The 18858-nt window shown below is 40.4% G+C and overlaps 2 protein-coding genes across 4 annotated transcripts in view; one reads left to right on the top strand and one right to left on the bottom strand.

Annotated features, from left to right (window-relative positions):
• Window positions 1–14610, top strand: part of LOC110068431 (KICSTOR complex protein SZT2-like) — a 45883-nt gene extending 31273 nt beyond the window's left edge. For all 3 annotated transcript variants that reach the window (XM_089286385.1, XM_089286386.1, XM_089286384.1), the window contains exons 43-62: window positions 25–207; window positions 693–774; window positions 1506–1638; window positions 1936–1971; window positions 2306–2454; window positions 2994–3173; window positions 3750–3830; window positions 4398–4550; window positions 4721–4745; window positions 5265–5338; window positions 5803–6007; window positions 7301–7469; window positions 7956–8127; window positions 8353–8427; window positions 9011–9224; window positions 10059–10493; window positions 10962–11482; window positions 11888–12024; window positions 12688–12826; window positions 13076–14610. In XM_089286385.1, coding sequence (XP_089142511.1) covers window positions 25–207; window positions 693–774; window positions 1506–1638; window positions 1936–1971; window positions 2306–2454; window positions 2994–3173; window positions 3750–3830; window positions 4398–4550; window positions 4721–4745; window positions 5265–5338; window positions 5803–6007; window positions 7301–7469; window positions 7956–8127; window positions 8353–8427; window positions 9011–9224; window positions 10059–10493; window positions 10962–11482; window positions 11888–12024; window positions 12688–12826; window positions 13076–13210 — 3298 coding nt within the window. In that variant the 3' untranslated portion in view covers window positions 13211–14610. The remainder of the gene's footprint in view (window positions 1–24; window positions 208–692; window positions 775–1505; window positions 1639–1935; window positions 1972–2305; window positions 2455–2993; window positions 3174–3749; window positions 3831–4397; window positions 4551–4720; window positions 4746–5264; window positions 5339–5802; window positions 6008–7300; window positions 7470–7955; window positions 8128–8352; window positions 8428–9010; window positions 9225–10058; window positions 10494–10961; window positions 11483–11887; window positions 12025–12687; window positions 12827–13075) is intronic.
• Window positions 14611–15003: 393 nt separating this feature from the next.
• LOC110068432 (uncharacterized) lies at window positions 15004–18254 on the bottom strand. Its single transcript, XM_020775809.2, has one exon. The coding sequence runs from the start codon at window positions 18239–18241 to the stop codon at window positions 17102–17104; it is 1140 nt and encodes a 379-aa protein (XP_020631468.1). The 5' UTR covers window positions 18242–18254; the 3' UTR covers window positions 15004–17101.
• Between the last annotated feature and the right edge of the window lie 604 nt (window positions 18255–18858).

Here is an 18858-nt window from a genome sequence, read left to right as displayed (position 1 = left end):
CGTTTCATACTTTGTTCTCTTTAGTCTTCAGGGTTTAGGCCAGGACATGTTCTCCTTCTTCCGTGATCTCGGAGTTCCATCCGTGTTCTGCATTGAAGGAAAATTAATCAACAACTATGCCTCGGACGCTTTCTTGGCCGAGCTATCGAGTCTCATCTCATCCTTGTGTAGTGACATGAAGCCAAAAATTTACCTTGAAGCACCCTTGTAAGTATAATCTTCGTCATTGAGTACACAGGCGCCTTTCGTCGGTTGTGTTTAGTTCTTTCCCGTTCAGAGATACCTGAAATTAGAACAGAAAAATTCAATTTTTATGACCTCCCTGTAACACCGAAAACATTCACACTTTCTGTCGCCGAACAAAACGTTTTTTTTTTCCTTTTCTTAACTTTTAGCAGCGTCTTTTATTGTAACTTTCTATTGTAATTTGTATAGGTAAGTTTTCTTTTTATCTTCTTAAAAGAATTATGTGATGTAGTTTTAAGCCTTTGAGCTGAATGGGCCACTCTCACTTTAATAATGAAGGTAATCTTTTCCCTTGTCAGCACAACATAACCCAACTGTTTCTCAAGTACTTAATCATTCTGGAAATTAAAGGAACCTTGTTATCGATTATCATTGGCGTGTAAACAAACTTGACGAGCGTCTTAATTAATAAAGTTATGAAATAAAATTTGCTCTTTGAATGACAGGGATTCCAGTGATGGCAAAGAGAGTGATACTACACAAGAATCACACTGTCTGCACTATTATCCTGCTCGACAACCTTTGAAGGTGAGTCACTCAATGATCAACATAATATTTCGCCTTACAATGTAAATACATTTTTAACAAGACAGGTAATAAGAATAAGGAAAATCATCGACTAAGGGATGTTGTTTCGATGTATCATCATATTCTCAGAACTGCCCGCGAAAAGATATGTGCGGGAGCAGGTAAGGAGAGTTCTGATCCAAGCTTGGGCCATAAAGATACAGTCAGTCAGTCAGTCTGTCAGTCTGTCGGTCTGTTGGTCAGTCAAGGGTCAATCAGTTAGTCAGTAAAAAAGTTTATCAGTCAGTCAGTCGGTCAAACAGTCAGTTAGTTGGTCATGGTCAGTCCATCTGTCCGTAAGTCAGTCAGTCATTCTCTCATTCACTCTGTCACTCAGTCACTCAGTCACTCAGTCACTGTCACTCTGTCACTCTGTCACTCTGTCACTCTGTCACTCTGTCACTCTGTCACTCTGTCACTCTGTCACTCTGTCACTCTGTCACTCTGTCACTCTGTCACTCTGTCACTCTGTCACTCTGTCACTCTGTCACTCTGCCAGTCTGTCACTCAGTCACTCAGTCACTCAGTCACTCAGTCACTCAGTCACTCAGTAGGTCAGACAGGCAGTCAGTCAGTCAGTCAGTCAGTCAGTCAGTCAGTCGGTTGGCTGGTTGGCGCCCAGACTCTCGGTTGGTCGTAAGTTTGTCCCTCAATACAGACAATTTATCGATGTGTTTATATCTTACCATCAGGTACAAGACAGTGACGAATCGTCTGTAGACAAATCCGGCAAGCCATTCACAGGTGTTCCAAACTCGTCAAACTTCTTTGTTGTGGTCGGTAGGAATGTGGATCAGTGGCGAGCGAGCCTGGGGTTGGAAGAAGGTATGAACTAGACAAAATGTAACAACTGTCTCAAATACTGTCTCATGTATTCCCTATGCATTCGTTATTTGTTTTGTCACGCAATGTCTTTGGCGACGAGACTTAACTTGTGTCACATAACGGAAAAAGAAGTAAAGCTAAGGACCACCAACAGCTCACAAGTTAAGTTTACAACAAAACGTTATGACGGTTGTCAGAGATTTTATCCTTAGCTTTATACGGTTCATAATATAAGTGCTTTCTATTGATGTGGTAATCTAAGTACTTTCTTTGCCTTTGGACTGTTGTTGCTTGCAGATTTGCCCCATGAAGGCCCATATGGCCGTCCTAGAAGTAAGTATCTTGTTTATTAGCTGTCAATTAAAAACGTATATCCATTTAGTGTACAATCGTGTTGTCGTCACTTCATAAATAGATACTGTTACCCGTAGACAGTAATATTGTCTCTCTGATCTGGTCAACCTGCCTGCCTCCCTGCCTGTCTACCTGTCTGAATTTTTACCTACTAGCCTATTTGTCTGCCTGCCTGTGTGGCTGCTTGTTTGTCTATATGTCTGTCATCCTGCCTGCCTACCTACCTGTCTGTCTGTCTGTCTGTCTGTTTGCCAGTCTGCCGGTCTGTGTTGAACCCTGATCCTTTATCCTATTGTTGTTTTCTTCATTTCAGTTCGTACGGCTCTTCAGCGTTTCAAGCCCCTGGACCCAAATGCTCCTACCCTTGGGCGTGTGTTGCCTGATAATACGTCTCTTTCCAGCCTTTCTGTTGGTGGGGTGCCAAGGCAAAAGTTCCTCTTGATCACCATCATGGATAAAGATGTGAGTTTGATCTTTCCAAAGAGTACTTTTTACTTTTTGGATGACTGTAACAGTAATTTGTACTAGGGCTATGTTGGTTATGTGTTTAAAGAATATTTTCTCGACAGTCAAAAGCATATTCGTTGATCTTGCAGTGCCACTGAAAAAAAAACAAAAAAAAAAAAAACATGCCGCATCTTATAATGTACTTAGTTGAGTAGTATCAACTTGAAGTTGATAAAGGTAAATTAACCGCAGTGGCCAATCTGGAAAAAGGTGACATTTCCGAGGGCTAGCCTTACGTCAGAGCAATCTTGGTGCGATAATGAAACAAGTTGCAGAGTTAAAATTTTGTCACCTTGGCTAAAGCGATTAATTTATATTTATCAACTCAAGTTGATAATCAGCTTAGTGTTTTACCCCTGACATGAAGCACAACCGCTTCGTTAGAAACTAATCATTTTATCCATTCTTTTTGATGTTCTTGAACTTTCTTTTAAGTGAGGCCTGTTCGTAATTTGTGATTTGCTAATTCGTTATCTGTATGTCTTCTCTTCCAGGTGATAGCATTCACTTACAACTGGGCGTCAGATTTGAATACTATCTTTGAAAAACAGCTGCACCGTTTGCTTAACTGGAGCAATGCACGATGCCACCTTACCTCGTGTCTTCTGAGCCAGAAACTGGGACTTTTCCATCACACTCTGTTTGCAGATCTTAACAAAGGAAAGGAGGGAAAGGTAAAAATAAGTGGAATGTTATTTGACATTTCCTAGTTGCTCTTTGCCTCGCATATATGAATGTGTTTTCCCTACAGGTTCATTTTCATGCAAATCAAATTCGTTTTCATATGGAAGGTTTTGCATGAAGATTCATTTTGAAACGGAGGCACAAGGTAACTCCGAAATGGCCATTTTCCCCCTGATCTAAAGGTCTGGGTTTTAGCCCTGACCGGGGCCATTTCAGCGCGTCTCGCTACTTCTAAAAGCATAAATGAGTTGCAGCAAACTGTTAGTACCACCGGAAAAACAATGCTAGTGTCGGGGTGGGAACTTTGCATTGGGCTAGCAACCAACCATGGCAGGGGGAATCACACCAACCAGCAGAGGGGGTGGGGGAGAGGATCACTGCTCTTAGTTGTTCCATGCTGCAAAATTCTGAATAAGCTCCGGCTTTGTGGGCTTTGTGGGTTTTGTGATAGTAACTGGTGCTTTTATTGTACAACTTGTTTCTTTGGCTGTATATATACAATTGCTTTTTTTAAGGTTAATTTTTTTCACGAAATGTTTAACAGTGAACTCTGTTTCTCTTTGCAGGAAATGAATCCTTTCTGTTTGTCAGCCAATGACAAAGACATGGTGCTGCTGATAAGCAACCCCGGACCACCTAATCTGGATGTAAGTAGATATCTCTGCATCGTATACCGTGAAATATTTCATGATGTAGCGAGGTCGGTCTTTTTTCGGTTGACAGATTTCTGTAGGTGAGTGTGTCCTCTGTCAGACTTGGTTCCAGTAGGGTAGGCTAAAGGATCTCACAACGAACGTTGTTAAAGGAGCTCAGTCACAACATTTTCGGTTAGTTTGGACACGTTCAAAATTACCTTTAAATTGAAGGAAACCTCAAAATAATTGTTTACTAAGATGGGAAAACAACGAAGAAATAATAATAAACCGTAAAGAAACAAGGGTGGTTTAGAATGGAGAAGATTAACACGGATTACAAACGACGAACAAAAAAATTAGGCTAGACTTTTTGAGATGCCCAAACCGTGACGTAGCTCCTTTAAAATAGTTAAAATCCACAGGGATACAAGCAAGGTTTAGTTCGTATACCTCTTAGCCTCTATGTAATAAACTGCGATAAAGAGAACTCGAAGGAGAAGTGTTCTATAGCTCCAAACTCGAATATTAGACTGTTAACATTATCTTGAGTACTTGGTAGTTGACATCTTTGTTCCGTAGCGTGAGCGTGCTATGCCGAGACCATTGCCGCCCTCTCCGAACATCCTGGTATTTGATGAAGTGCTCCGTGACGTCACACCTCCCAAGCCTCTTTACCGCACTCAGTACTTTCATAACCGTGATCCCGTCAAGAGGCATGGGTACCAGTTTCAGGTGATCTTGCTGTTTGTGTCTTTGCTATTTGGTCTTACTTTTGTTTCTAATTCTGTTTCCTTTCCTGTGTATTATTTTATATTTGCCCTAGACCGTAGGATAATTTCCCTCGAGCACCAAGTCTTTTCTTTTTGTTCTCACTAATTCTTCTGCTTTCTTTTATTTTGCAGGAGATTCGTTCCCTCCAGATAAAAAGTAAGGCAGTATTTACTTTATGTGATTTCATAGCTTTCAGTCATAAGGTTGCATGAGTGATTTCAATAGGTCAGATTCGTATTCTCGGTATTGGACTGGAACTAGCTTGCAATTGAGGCTCATGCGGGGAATATCATTTAAAAGATATTAATGTCACGTGCATTTGAAAAGACGCCCCCATCTGCCTCAGTTGCAAGCTAGTTCCAGTCCAATACCGGGAATATGGCTTACTGTTCTATGAAGACATGTATGCAAGACATGAACACATGAAGACGTGTATGCAAGGTGACGTTACTGCAGGTCATTGCATTTGATGTTACATGAAGTCATGAACAAACTTCAACTGTTTGTAGTGTCACGTGCGATATTCCGAACAACTAAACCCTTCTTTTACCTAAAATCATTCTCTTTGTTTTCGATCTGACGAAGCAAGAGGTCTACTTTATATGAAGTCTAAGTCAATCTGTACTTATTAAATACTTTTGACTTTGTTACTACTGGTATAAATTTTCTTTGTAGAAGCAATATTGGACCAGAATTTGGACGAACTTTACGTGATGTGGCAACGTAGGCCTCCCCATGTGCAGATTAGTGTAAGTTGGTGGACGGAATTTTTCTTTAATACTGTTAGGAGGCAGCGAAGTCAATCCTTTAACGCACAGGATCACCAAGATGTTGGTATCCTGTGCGTTGTTGTTGTTGTTGTTGTTGTTGTTGTTGATGTTGATCCTAGATGTTGTTTTGAACAATGGCAGATCGACCTACAGCTGAATAACTCTCATTTGGAAGCTCCTTTCTTGGGTTTTATGTTTAAAGTTGTACAGCATAATAAACAGTACCACATGAAATTACTGCTCAATAGCTTTCATTTGAATGGTCATACACTAAGGTTTCATCCACAGACTTAAAAGTTAGAATCACCTTGTACAGCATGATAAACAGTACCACATGAAAGTACTGCTCGATAGCTTTCATTCGAATGGTCACACACCGGGGTTTCATCCGCAGACTTAAGGTAGATGCAGCTTTTATGTTTGATATTTTTGATGCTTCACAGGAAGACAAAATCGAAACACTCAAGCGCACGTCCAGATTAATCCACTACTGTGCAGCGCCCCTTTTGTTCCACCCGGAGTGGAGAAGACTACGTTCCTCTTCAGGACCAGAGAATACTACTGGCATGCAAGACGAGCCGCCAACTGAAGAGAAAAGAGAGGAAAATAAAGAAAGAAAGATCAGCAAAGTGCAAAAAGAGCATGATGGTAAGTTAAACGGTTTACTGTTTTTCTTTGTAAGGAACTGATTCGTACATTTGTTTTAAAAATTAATTTTCACTCTCCTCTGAAAATTTACCAATACGGTTACTTACATTACTTACAGTACAGTACAGCTACGTAGACTAAAACATTACAACACAGCTACCTGCGATAGAATGATTTTCAATTGAGTGTCGTAAAACCAAATCCAAACCAATTACTTACCAATTAGACTATTCAGTCAATCTCAAACCGTAGGAAAACCAAACCCAAAACCAAAGTAATGGCCTGATTACTTTCGACAATTGAAAACCGCACTATTTCGACAATTGAACTGAAAGCAGCAACTTACACTACTTCCAACTCCTACATACAAGCAGGTAGGGCTATCTAATGGTAGAACTGCGTTAGCTCGAACCCTCTAGGAAAAGGAAGTTTGAAGAAAACGCAGGTTTGAAGAAATCGAATGAACCAAAGCGAGAGGACAATGTCTTAGCTTAAGGTAATTCCTCTGAAATAAAAGTGACAATAGATTTTTGTTCAAACTTTGTCGACTGAATATTTGTCATATGATTACTTCAATTTTGAAATAAAAAGGGGGGGGGGTGCCCATGCTCATTAAGGAGCAGTGAGGCATTGAAAACGCCCCATTTTGGCATTATTTAATGCTTATTATAAAAACGCATTCCCAGTAATTGTAAAATCTTTGTGAGCCCAGACTCATAAGAAAACGCATTAAACTACAGTCAATACATTGTGTCGGACACAAATAAACATTTTAAGTTTGATTCAGACAAAAAGCTAAATCCTTGATTAAAATTTGAACTAAATTTCTTGACGTGGTTACCGACTGCAAAATGGAAAAGACCACAGTGTATCTGCTATTTTTCTTATTTATTAAATTTTCAGCAATAGAATTTAGATCAGTCTTTTCTCACGCGAAGCTTATGATTAGTTGATTACAATGACTGGAAAAAATATTGGGGTGCCCATGCTCGTTGGTGAGCTAGAGCCATTTTTCAACTGAAAGAGCTCAATATCAAGGCAAATCCGTCATGTTTTCAATATGCGCGTGAACGAGCGCGCGCTAATGACGCCATAAATTATGCGCAGTAAGGATGCGCAATGCAAATGTGAGGAATGACCTTAAGTTCGAAACAACTTTTATTTTGGCTGGTCGAGCTAATTTCTTGTCTAGAATCCGGTTCGCTTCCTTTAGTTTTGCCAGCCACTTGAAGTGTTCAGGTTGCTTGGAGAATGTTTAGATTGCTGGAAATATTGTTTATTTTTCATCGTTAGAAACGAAGAAGGAAGCATCAACTGATTCTAAAGGAAAGACGCCACCTTGCGAAGAGGCCTGGCACAGGGAGCTACGATCTGCGTATATACAGCAATACGTGCAGTACATGCAGTCACTGCAGTTTATTGTGGTACAGACCAGGCCACAATCACCCAAACAAGCTAGAAGGTATGTCAGAAACATTCCCATTTTAACCAACGAACGGTACTACATGAAAGTACTGCTCAATAGCTTTCATTTGAATGGTCACACACTAGGGTTTCATCCACAGACTTAAAAGTTAGCATCACCTTTTACAGCACAATAAACAGTACCACGTGAAAGTACTGCTCAGTAGCTTTCATTTGAATGGTCATACACTAGGGTTTCATCCACAGACTTAAAAGTTAGCATCACCTTTTACAGCACAATAAACAGTACCACGTGAAAGTACTGCTCAGTAGCTTTCATTTGAATGGTCACACGTTAGGGTTTCATCCACAGACTTAAAAGTCCGAACCACCTTGTACAGCATAATAAACAGTACTACATGAAAGTACTGCTCAATAGCTTTCATCCGAATGGTCACACACTAGGGTTTCATCCACAGACTTAACAGAACAACCACATTGCACAGCAGAACAATCAATGCTAACATCACTTTTACCATTTTAGGCATCTTAGCCGTGCAGCTGTCAGCGTCAGACCAAAGAGAGAATCCAGTCCAGCTGACATGAAGAAACAAGCCTCGTCTAAAGACAGAAAGGACAGTCCGCCAAAAGCCCTCCAGTGTTACTTACAGAGGTCTTCTCCTGGTGGAATTATGCTGATGGAGTTAGTGTTTCAGGTTGGTTCAGTTTATGGGAGAAAACTCTGCCCATTATCAACTGGTAGCGCGATCGTGTTCGGCTGTGCTCGGTAGTTGTCGGTCGGGTTCGGTTTTTGTCGGTTGACTCGGTAGTTGTCGGTCGTGCTCGGTAGTTGTCGGTCGTGTTCTGTAGTTGTTGGTCGTGTTCGGTAGTTGTCGGTGGAGTTCGGAAGTCTGACTAACTGAATTTTTGCTGTTCTTCAGGGTTGTTTCTTTGTGGTGCGACTGTATGTTCTGGGATGCTCTCAGATTCCTTCAGGCAAGACAGTTGGTTTACAGGTGAGCACTCTAATTCAAAAGTTCAAAACTTGTTTGATCGCTCCCATTAATAATAATAATAACAATAATAGATTTGTATAGCGCCATATCCATGGCTCATGGCGCTTTACAGTAAAAAATGTTATTAAAAATAAAATTTACATTAAAAATTTACATCAGTGATAAAAAGTTTCTAACAAATAAAATAGCTAAGCTGTAAAAATGAAAAGCTATGAAAAGTACTGGGTCTGTTTTGACTTTACACGTAGCTTGCCCTTGACTAGATAGCTCCCCATCAATATGATGAATAGACTCGGAAAAGAACTTAAGAGGAACTTCATTTTATCGATTCGGGTTTTTAGCCAAGCGGATTAGATAGGAAATGAAAGTTATAAGTGACGCATTAAACAGGAAAAAAGTCAAAGCTTACCTCTAAACAGGATATAATCGCAGATGATCAGGCTGAAGGAAATTGTCAGCTTTTCTGTTTAAGTATGAACCAATCAAAATGCGAGAATAATTTGACTTATTGCATAATTCACAATGTACTGATATTGCAGTAAGCCTCTCATATGAACTGCTGTATTTACTGCCTATTTTACAGATGTGTCGCATGTTTGTTGAAGACTGCAATCGCTACAGAGAGTACATCCACCTTCTCTCGTTCAACTATGACTTTCACCTGTGCAAAGCTCAACTGTATTTGAATGGAAGTCAGCGAATCTTCAACAAGGGCTACGGAGTTACAAACATGCTCAAAGGATTGCTGCTGGAGTACTCGAAGTGCCCCTTGTTTGCCAGAAACCGCCTTTGCAACGGTAATATTTTACTCCCGGGGTGGGGGGGGGGGGACTCCCTTATATAAAGGAAGGGGGTACTCGTCGTACCTTTTAGGGGCTAAAAAGGCGGTTTTGGGGTTCTTTTCAAAATTTCCGACGAGCACCCCCGTCCTTTTTATATTTCCCCCCACCCATCCCCACCCGGATTTCACTATATTCCGATTGTACACCGAATGTACACTTTCTAAAATAACCCCCAATTCACTGCACACATCAAAAAAATCCCAACGTATTAGACAAAAAAAAAAATTCTCAATAAATATACGCCCCTGGGCCGGGTTGTTCAAAGCCCAGATAAGGTAACCCAGGATTAGCGAAAATTGTGATTCCAGTTTTGTAACTTTTCAGTGGAGTTTTCTGTTTATATTGATTATCCTTCAGTTTTGAGTTTGTGTAATCTCAAACTACACAAAACATGAGCAATAAAAAAAATATTTATATTAGAAAAATTAAAACTTCGGTTAACTTTTAATCCTGGGTTAGCGTTAACTGGCTTTTGAACAACCCGGACCTGGTTATGTACACCAACTGTCTGATAGAAATTAGTTTTTCCTGTATGCCTGCCAATTTTTCAACGGCAAATCCGCCTTATAATTTAAGTGTTTCTTTATCTCCACACGTTTTTGAAACTGAACCTTTCCGTCTATAGATTTACATGTACTTACCTACTGCTTTTTATGTTGATGTTTCTTGATGTTTGTGGAAGTCGTACCAGATATAACTGAGCTTGCTACCCAACTAATTTGGACAAAAACAGTTGAAGATTATTTGATGAAAAAAAAAGTGTTTCAAACCGTTTTACCTTTCTTTTAGGCGATATTTCAGTACCTTGTCAGCCAGGCCTGTCTCCCCAAGCTGTGTTTAACTACCTGGTGAAAAACGCTTCTAAATACGACTTTTCTACGCTTCCCTTAAAAAAATCCAACACCACCAAATCCAGTCACGTGCTGCTAGGCACCGACCGAGTTCTGACGCAAGCGGGAAATTCTCCCACGAAGACGTTCGACATTCTCCGAGACAACAACGAGTATGACATCAGTTTTGTCGGGTCGCTCAAGGATTGGATGGAAGATGGTGTGTTTACCATGGAGTATGTTGTGTTGATGACGAGTCGGCGGGAGTTGTTTCCTAAATTGACGCTGGATTTAAGGCTGAGAAAGAAGTCTCCTTCGTCAAGCTCGCTGTCGACTATGGCCGGGGCCAGAAAGGGGTCATTACCAGAAGGAGGGGATTCAGAACCAGGAAAAGGTATTCACTGAGTGGTACTCAATGATTTTTCAATGTTTTTGACTGCGACTAGCGGCAAAGTTAAAAAACGCACTTAAGAAATTCGAAATTTCATTTTTAAAAATATCGAAAAGCAAACAATACCACATGAAAGTACTGCTCAATAGCTTTCATTTGAATGGTCACACACCAGGGTTTGATTCGCAGACTTAAAAGTTAGAACCACCTTGTACAGGATAATAAATACTTGAGTAACACGTGCAATTACTACTCAATAGCTTTCTTTTGATTATTCACACACTTATGGGGTTTGATTCACAGACTTGGTAGTTAGATCTACTTTTCATTGATTCATGAACTCAAACTAATTGTAGTAAGCAATTTCGACCGGAAGGTCTAGATTTTTCCAAACATTTTCCAAATGTTTCTTTTCTTTGTCGAGTATTTTTGATCTTCTACAAAATTAAGCTATCTTTATTTCACTTTTAGGGTCACGTGTCAGATTCACTCTACCTAGCAACAGCTCGGGCGGTTCCCTGGGAGCACCCAACCCTCCCTCCCCTGGGGAGTTCCACAGGTCAGCCTCCACACCCCACTCCCTGTTCACAATGGGTTACGAGAATAGTTCCCCGTTCTTCAACGTGGCCTCATCGCGCTCCGACGAAAACATCGCAGAGCAACGCATGGAATCACTACCAACGTTGTTGCCACTTCCGACAAACTACGAAGAATCTTCGGTTGACGATAGCTCCCAACGAGAATCCAGGCTCCTCACGGAAGCTTTCCAGCGTGCACGTGATCATCTCATGCGCATAGCCTGTCGGGCCCAAACTCACTGCAGTCGAGACTTGCTGTGGCATCGTTTGTTTGCTGGGGAGACTGAGGAGGAGGAGAAAGATGGAACGAAGAAAGCGAGGCGGAAGAGTACTATACGTAAATCCAGTTCAGAATCGAGTCTGAAACAGAGCTGGATGAAGAGTGTTGATTCGCTGAACCCACGAATAGAACAGGTAGAATTTTTGTGACTCTTGTGCACTCTAGCACAAGGCCATTAAGTTTGCAGCTTCTTCTAGTCCAAGGGAGAGCTTAAAGGAGCTCAGTCACGTTGTTTTGAGTTATTTTGGCCATATACAAAATTAGCTTTAAATTGAAGGAAACTAGAAAATAGAAGTTAACTTCGATAGAAAAACACCAAAGAGATAATAATAAACCATAAAGGAACAAGGATGGTTAAGGATGGAGAAGATTGACACGGATTACAAACCACGAACTTGAAAAATTTAGGCCAAACCTTTCAAGATACACAAACCGTGACGTAGCTCCTTTAAGTATTTCGTTTGAAGCAAGGGAAATATCAAGTTTGAAAAAAAAGGGTCCCTTGCTTCACTATCTGACTTGTTTATTGTTTCTTTCAGGCGCCGGCGCCTCGCCTGAGCTTTGAAGAGTTTAAACAGTTGTTATCGATTGTTCAAAGCAAATCTTTAAAGAATGAAGATCCACAATTGATTCCTCTTTTGTCGATGGGGACCTCCTGGTATCTGAATCTTTTCCGGTGAGACTTTCTATTTTGCTGCCACAGAAAGGGGATTGGTATACATTTTTGTTATGAATCACTTTGCGTTGTTTTGCTGTTGTTATGAAAGGTTGAAACAACATTACATGATATTTGAATTTTAAGGGGTGCAGTGATCTGAGTCCGAACCTTGTCCGAGATCATTGTGTTGTGTTCTTGGGCAAGACACTGTATTCTCACAGCACCCCTCTCCACTCAGGAGCACAAAATGTAGGAGGGTGGGGTGGGGATGTGACCTGTGATGGAGTAACACTTCTAGTCGCTTCCGTATCAGCCTGTATAGCAGAATTTAGCGCCACCGACAGACTTAAAACCCCTTTCACACTACGACGGAGAAATTTGAAAACGCAGCTTTATTTCTACGGTTAGACTTATCGTCCACACTAATACGTCACGAAAACGGAGCTTTTCGAAAACGCTGTTCAAACCGTAGGAATTTGAAGACGCCAGTTTTTCGTTTTAGTGTGGGTGGAAAACATTTTGAAAACGGAAATTTTCGTAAACGATGACGTCACAATTGTCATGAGATTTCCTTGCACGAGTTTTCCTCAAAAACAAATCCAAAATGGTGGGTGATTGTTGCGTTTTCAAATTTCTCCGGCGTGGGGTGGGCGAAACCTTAACCTGTAACTTATTTCACAGAGTCATCACCGCGAAGTTCCAAGACACCCATCGTTTATTCATTAGCGAAGACAGTACAGTTCACTACTTGGCAATCCTAAATCCTGAGAATCCAGATATGTTTGTATTGCTTTACGTGGACGAAAATAACGGAAGTGCAGTAAGTATATATCAAGTATGAAATTTTTCTTTTTTTGATCAAGCGTTGATTCTCTGATACCCCCACCCCTCTCCCCTCCCAATTCAATGTTGTTTAGGTGCTGTGGTCTGCGCAGTCTTGCTCGTTGCGGCTAATACAGTTCCTAACTACATTGTGACCGCGCGATTTAAGATTTTTTATCTGTTGTCTTTACTTTTCGTATAAGAACGTATAAAGTTATTTCTCATTTTAACATTTTTTTTTTTGCAGGATATTTTGGTTATTTTCCGTGAGGACCTGCCAGACAACAACGGGTCTTTACTCGACAAGAAAACTCGAAGTCACGTGTACAGTGTCATCAACGCCGTGTGTTTCCACCTTTGGTCAACTTTACTTCCGGTGTAATAACGCTGCACGTGATCGGAAATACGTCACTACTTAGCGAAGAAGACGAAGCCATCGATTGCACTCAGGAATTGTCACATTGTATCTCGCTGTCGTTTTTGGTAGGCATTATGATTGGACACTCATGGAAGCAGATTGAGTGTCCAATTTGTACAGGTGCCTGCTTAAATGATGTTCAAAAGACGAAGTGTTAGTGTCAGACCAGTTCACCACTGTAGTTTACATCTATGTACATGCAGTGGTGTTGGTTAGATTCTGTGCTATGGTGTGAACACTGTTTGTCGTCTTGTGAATGTTTTCTCACATGGTGTCTGGCGATTGCACCGTCTGTAACACCACAAAAACGCCTACTGCGTCCGCCTCCGAGAGGTGCCCGTGAGGAAAGCTTGTTCACTACAGCGATTAAGTTTAGTCAGAAAAAGCGTTCTCTAGTCAATAGCTAATTTAAACGAGTCTTCTGACCGGCTCAATACGGGATATGAGTTATTACTGAATCAGAGGGTTGTAACAAAGGTCACTGAGCGATTTGCAATTCCAGTTGGCCTATTTTTATAATCGGCACAATTTGCTTAATTAATTAATTCGCCCGATCAATTTACTAAAGCGACGATTATTTAATCTTAAGAGAATTTTAATTATGTTCCTAGGTAGTAATATACACTTTTCGTTACTTTGTTAATTGACCGCCTTAATTCTTGTCTTTTTTTTTTTTCTTTTCATTGATAATTCATCCAGACATTGAGGGAAACATATGGCCATTGATCAATGGGTATATTTACATCAATGGAAACTAAAAATATTGGTCTAGTTTTGTCATAAATTACTATATTAGTATAGCAAAGGGGTAATATTATGATTTATAATATTAAGGACGAAGTTATGATATCAAATTGAAAAAGTCCGGCAGACCTTAACAATTTTACCTTTCTTGTAATAACTAATTACAATTTGCTCTCCGATCAACAAGTTAGTTGATATCTTAAACTTGACATTGTAAGATTTTACAACCACTTTGACCAAAAGCATTCCAAAATCCTGGTAAAAGAGCTCCTTTAAACTAAGGGAGTGTTGCCATCTGTGTTGTCTTTGTGGTCCTCGCCATCTAGTTCCCCATCTAGGTTACCCACAAGTACTATTAATGTACCGTCGCTGGAAAGTTTCCAGAACTTAATTTAACTTTACGTTTGTAAGTTAAAGAATTATTTAACGCATATGTCATGTGAATCACAATTGTCGAAATCTAATGTTCAATTTTATTGCAGATTTCGACTTTGCAGGGTGAACGAATTGTGAATACATTAATTTTGTAATGCGTGGAAAGCTAAATTTTAGATATGTATATAGATTTAAAATGACTTTTATTTGATAAGTTAGTGTTAATTAAAATAAGTAAAATTTGATGGTTGTTGTGGTTGAGTTTTATTAGGTAACTTATGTCGACAGGACTGTAACCTGGCATTCAAAACCTACCGCTCTAAGGCCAAAGATTTCAGGGCATCTATTAGAAACGTTATTGGGTCAATTTGCGGTTTGATTTCGAAGTGCAACATTGTCTAAGTAATATATCAAATACGAAAGACCGTGTTTGACCGCATTTCCAGACACCGAGAACTGAGTTGAAAATACGACGCGCAGGGGAGAGTTATTTCCTTTTATTTGAGCTACGATAAGCCTTGCGGAAAGCTAGCTCTAGGAGAGAACTGTATCAAGATTAGCAATGACAAGTCAAATTCTGTGGCTCCAGACAGAAATATATAGAATGAAACCTTAAAACAATCATAGACACAACCATCCTCACTAACATTATTTTTGTTTATTTTGCAACTAAGTCATACATTAATGCCTTAATAATTATATTAGTTATGAACATACATGAGTACCTAAATAATTATATGAACATTCACCAATACCTGAATAATTATATCAGCTATGAACATACACTAGTACCTACATAATTGTATTAGTTATGAATATTCACCAATACCTGAATAATTATATCAGTTATGAAGATTCACCAATACCTGAATAATTATATCAGTTATCAATCACAGTAACATATCTCGGCTAACGTAAATATGGACTTGAAAATGGTATTCGGTTGCCAAGGCTTAATAGTGGAAAAAGAACATACATTTGTCAACTATGTTAAAGCAGCTACGTCACGGTTTGCCTATTTTGAAAAGTTAAGCCTAAGTTTTTCAAGTTCGTCGTTTGTAATCCGTGTTAATCTTCTCCATCCTTAACCATCCTTGTTCCTTTATGGTTCATTATTATCTCTTTGGTGTTTTTCTATCTTGGTATACTTTTAATTTTCGGGTTTCCTTCAATTTAAGGGCAATTTTGTACTTGGCGAAATTAACTCAAAATACCGTGACTGATCTCCTTTAACTATATAGCCAACAATCGATCAAAAACGCTTTTCAAGTGACCAAGATATAGCCTGCTTCGCTACGAAGCTGGAGGGCACTTGTATGTCCGACATTTTGTATTTATTTGGTTAGGGAAATACAGTATTTGTGATTGATTGGCCAGAGTGCATGTGATTACGTGGTTTTGTTTTAATGCCTGTCGTTGGAAATTCCTCCTATTTACATAGTAAACGAGTATACACATGAAATTTAGAACATTCGACATCTTCCCGGGGTGAATAGTGTTGCGGATACGTGTTGCGGTATTCAGAGCTAACTGTAAACAGGCTATACTAAACGTTATTCAGGCTAACCAGAGTACTTTTCGGGCTCACCCACTACCTCACTACCTCTCACCCTTCAGCCTCGATTTAAATCTACCAGACTCCTCTCCCTCCCTTCCCCTACTGATTGACCATCCCATTGCTTTAATACATAGAACCATAATCTATGTGAAACTTATTAACCTAGTAAAAATGGCTGCAGAAGAAACATACAGACCCTTTTTCGGCCTTTTACGTTTTAAACTCGCCTCCCTCTAAGAGATATTCGCGTTTACTTTGTTGTAAAGATCTTTTTTTTTTTTTTAATAAAAACTACCCCATACTATCAAATGGCCAACTACACGTTACCTTACGTTCATAGTTAACACTCTGAAACTTTGTGTTAAGTAATAAAGTAGGACCCTGTTTATTCGGTCACCAACGTGTCGTGAAAATTTGGCAGTATTAACGAGGTTGGGCCAAATTTCAGGATTGATCTAAATTGAGTGACGTGTTAACAGATATATCAAGATTGCACTTCTAAACTAATGTTCTTTAATAAACATCCGAAATGCAGATTATTTACAAAAAATTGGAACTTGAATTAGGACATGCAGTATGAACAAAGGAAAGATATGAACATAACTGATTTAAGTGGCCGTATAAACGGCATAAAATTATAATGGTTATACAGGTTGGGATTTCAGAATGTTGTCGTTGGCCGTATTAACAGGGTGGCCGCATAAACGGTGTTTTCTTATAGGAAAATGTATGGGCGTTTCGCCGAGACAAAAAGAAGTGGCCGTAATAATGAGGTGACCGTAAGGTGGGGTTCCACTGTAACCCTTGTTTATACATTGTGAACAACTTTACGGAACAATACATGGCATTTGGGGTCGTATTATTGCAAATATGAATTATGAAATGCCCGACAGTGTGAAATCTTTCTATGATATGACAGTGCCTTGCTAAAATAAAAGGGGTGTATCACTTAGCTACAGGGGCTCGGAATTGCTAATTTCCCCTGGGGGCCTTCTATTTTATATCAGGGGACTTACTTTTCACTAGAGTGGTGTTTCCTTTAATATACTGTGCAATTCCTTCATCAGATTAATAATTTCTAAACCAAGCGCAAACCAGAAACAACTTAGCTAGTTAGTCTTATAATTATCTCTGGGGACCATTCCTCTCTAAGGCTTCTTACACTTGCAATATTACAATCACTGTCTGTGGGCTTGAATGTCGGCGATGGACTGGGACAGAGCGCCGGCATCGGTGGACAGCGTAATTCCAGCCTGCCCCTTACCTGTACACTTCACAAACGCATTTCTCATCTCGGCGCTCAGAAGAAGGTAGAGGAAGGGATGGATCAGGCCACGTGACTGGTACAGGAATGTGAGGACGATGACGACTTTGTAGTCCACGGTGCGCCAGTCCACAATGATGAGGGACTCCACTACTGTCATGGCGGTCCACGTGACCAGGTACAGCAGGAGCAATGCGCAAGAGATGTACAGTACCTCCAAGTTGAGGAAGTGCGTCCCTCCTCTGGTGGACCCCGTCATGGTCGGCGTCGGAGGTGGGAGCCCCGGTTGGTTGTTGTTCAGCTGCATGGAGGGCGCGGGTGGGGCGGGATGGATGGAGTTTTTCTTCTTGAGCACGATGAAGACGATCGCAAGTGCGGTGAAGATGACAGCGGGGCCAAGCGTGATGATGGTGTGGAAGGCAGAGTAGGTCACAGCACCAAGGTTTCCTGCCTCCCAAGACATCCAGCACGTGCCTTCGAGCTTATTATAAGCACCCCACGTGCCCGGGTTCAAGGGTGGAGAGGCTAGGAAGCCTGCACCGAACCAGATGGTGAACAGCAACAGGCGGACAACAGGCTTGTTAACGAAGAACATGGTGTAGGCAAGAGGTGACTCCACGTACAGGTACCGGCTGGCGGCGATGGCAGTGACTGTTCCCAAGAACACAGTGGCCAGGGTGTTGTGGAAGAATCCTTGAATACGGCATAGGAATGTGAGAACCGACAGGCCGTAAAAGTCAAGCCAGACACCCGTTGCCCAAGGCCCAGCCGTCACCATGGCGCTGACTATGTCGATTACCATGAAATTCTGAATGAACATATACGGAACAGCCTTGAGTTTGACAGAAGTGAAGATTACCATAAAGAGATTGATGGCAAATGTCAGTGAACAAACACAGGCCAGAGCTCTTAACTGATCCCAGATGTCTTCAACATCCTGGGGGGGTCGGAACAGCGGGATAGGCTGCGTTGTGGTATACCCAATGGTGCGGTTTGTCGCATTGGAGTAATTTTTGGCGGTAAAGGTTGTATTAACCTGCAAATTGTTTCCCATTGTTGGCACTTAGTTTAGGAACTGCAAGAGAAGAAATAGGAAGATTTAAAACATCTTTAAGTAATCAATGCGGTCCAGATATTTTTTCATGGCTCCTGTCACAACTTGGTTTGATGAGTAAATTCAGACATTCGCCGAGAGAAATGTGAAAATATCAATCGATATCGATGAAACTAATGGAAATCAAAAGTTTATCACGAAACGGCCACCATTAGGAAATAAGTTGGTAATCGCTTGCAATAGATTCGCCTAAAAACGGTACATTCAGTTCACTGTAAAGTTCATGGCGGCCAAAGAACTTTGACGGGGATTTTCGGTGAAATCAATTTGTAGTCAGCTTGTTTAAGCGTTTTCCATTTTCTCAAATACACGTTTTATTATTTTAAGTCCTAAACAATGAAATATAATATTCTCAGAGGTAACTGTCAAATAAAGGCAAAGTTTACAGCAATTGTTTGGTGCAATTTTCGAGAACTGGACAACTGATCGTTAAATTATAGTCTATAGGGCTACCGAATACTGTGTCGCTTTATAATAAAGCTTTCACCGTACAGTAACTTTCACTACAAATCACATTTAGAAAGAACTCTGTCCAAGTTAGGCTTTCAAAGTTGTTT

Source organism: Orbicella faveolata, unplaced genomic scaffold, assembly GCF_042242905.1.
Source record: "Orbicella faveolata isolate gen_17 unplaced genomic scaffold, um_ofav_v1 contig_14, whole genome shotgun sequence".
In the NCBI taxonomy this organism is placed as follows: domain Eukaryota; kingdom Metazoa; phylum Cnidaria; class Anthozoa; order Scleractinia; family Merulinidae; genus Orbicella; species Orbicella faveolata.
This window is presented reverse-complemented; position numbering and strand designations above follow the sequence as displayed.

What these genes read in the sequence shown, in the direction of transcription:
- LOC110068432 (XM_020775809.2), bottom strand. Translation starts at nt 18,241, where the DNA reads ATGGGAAACAATTTGCAGGTTAATACAACCTTTACCGCCAAAAATTAC.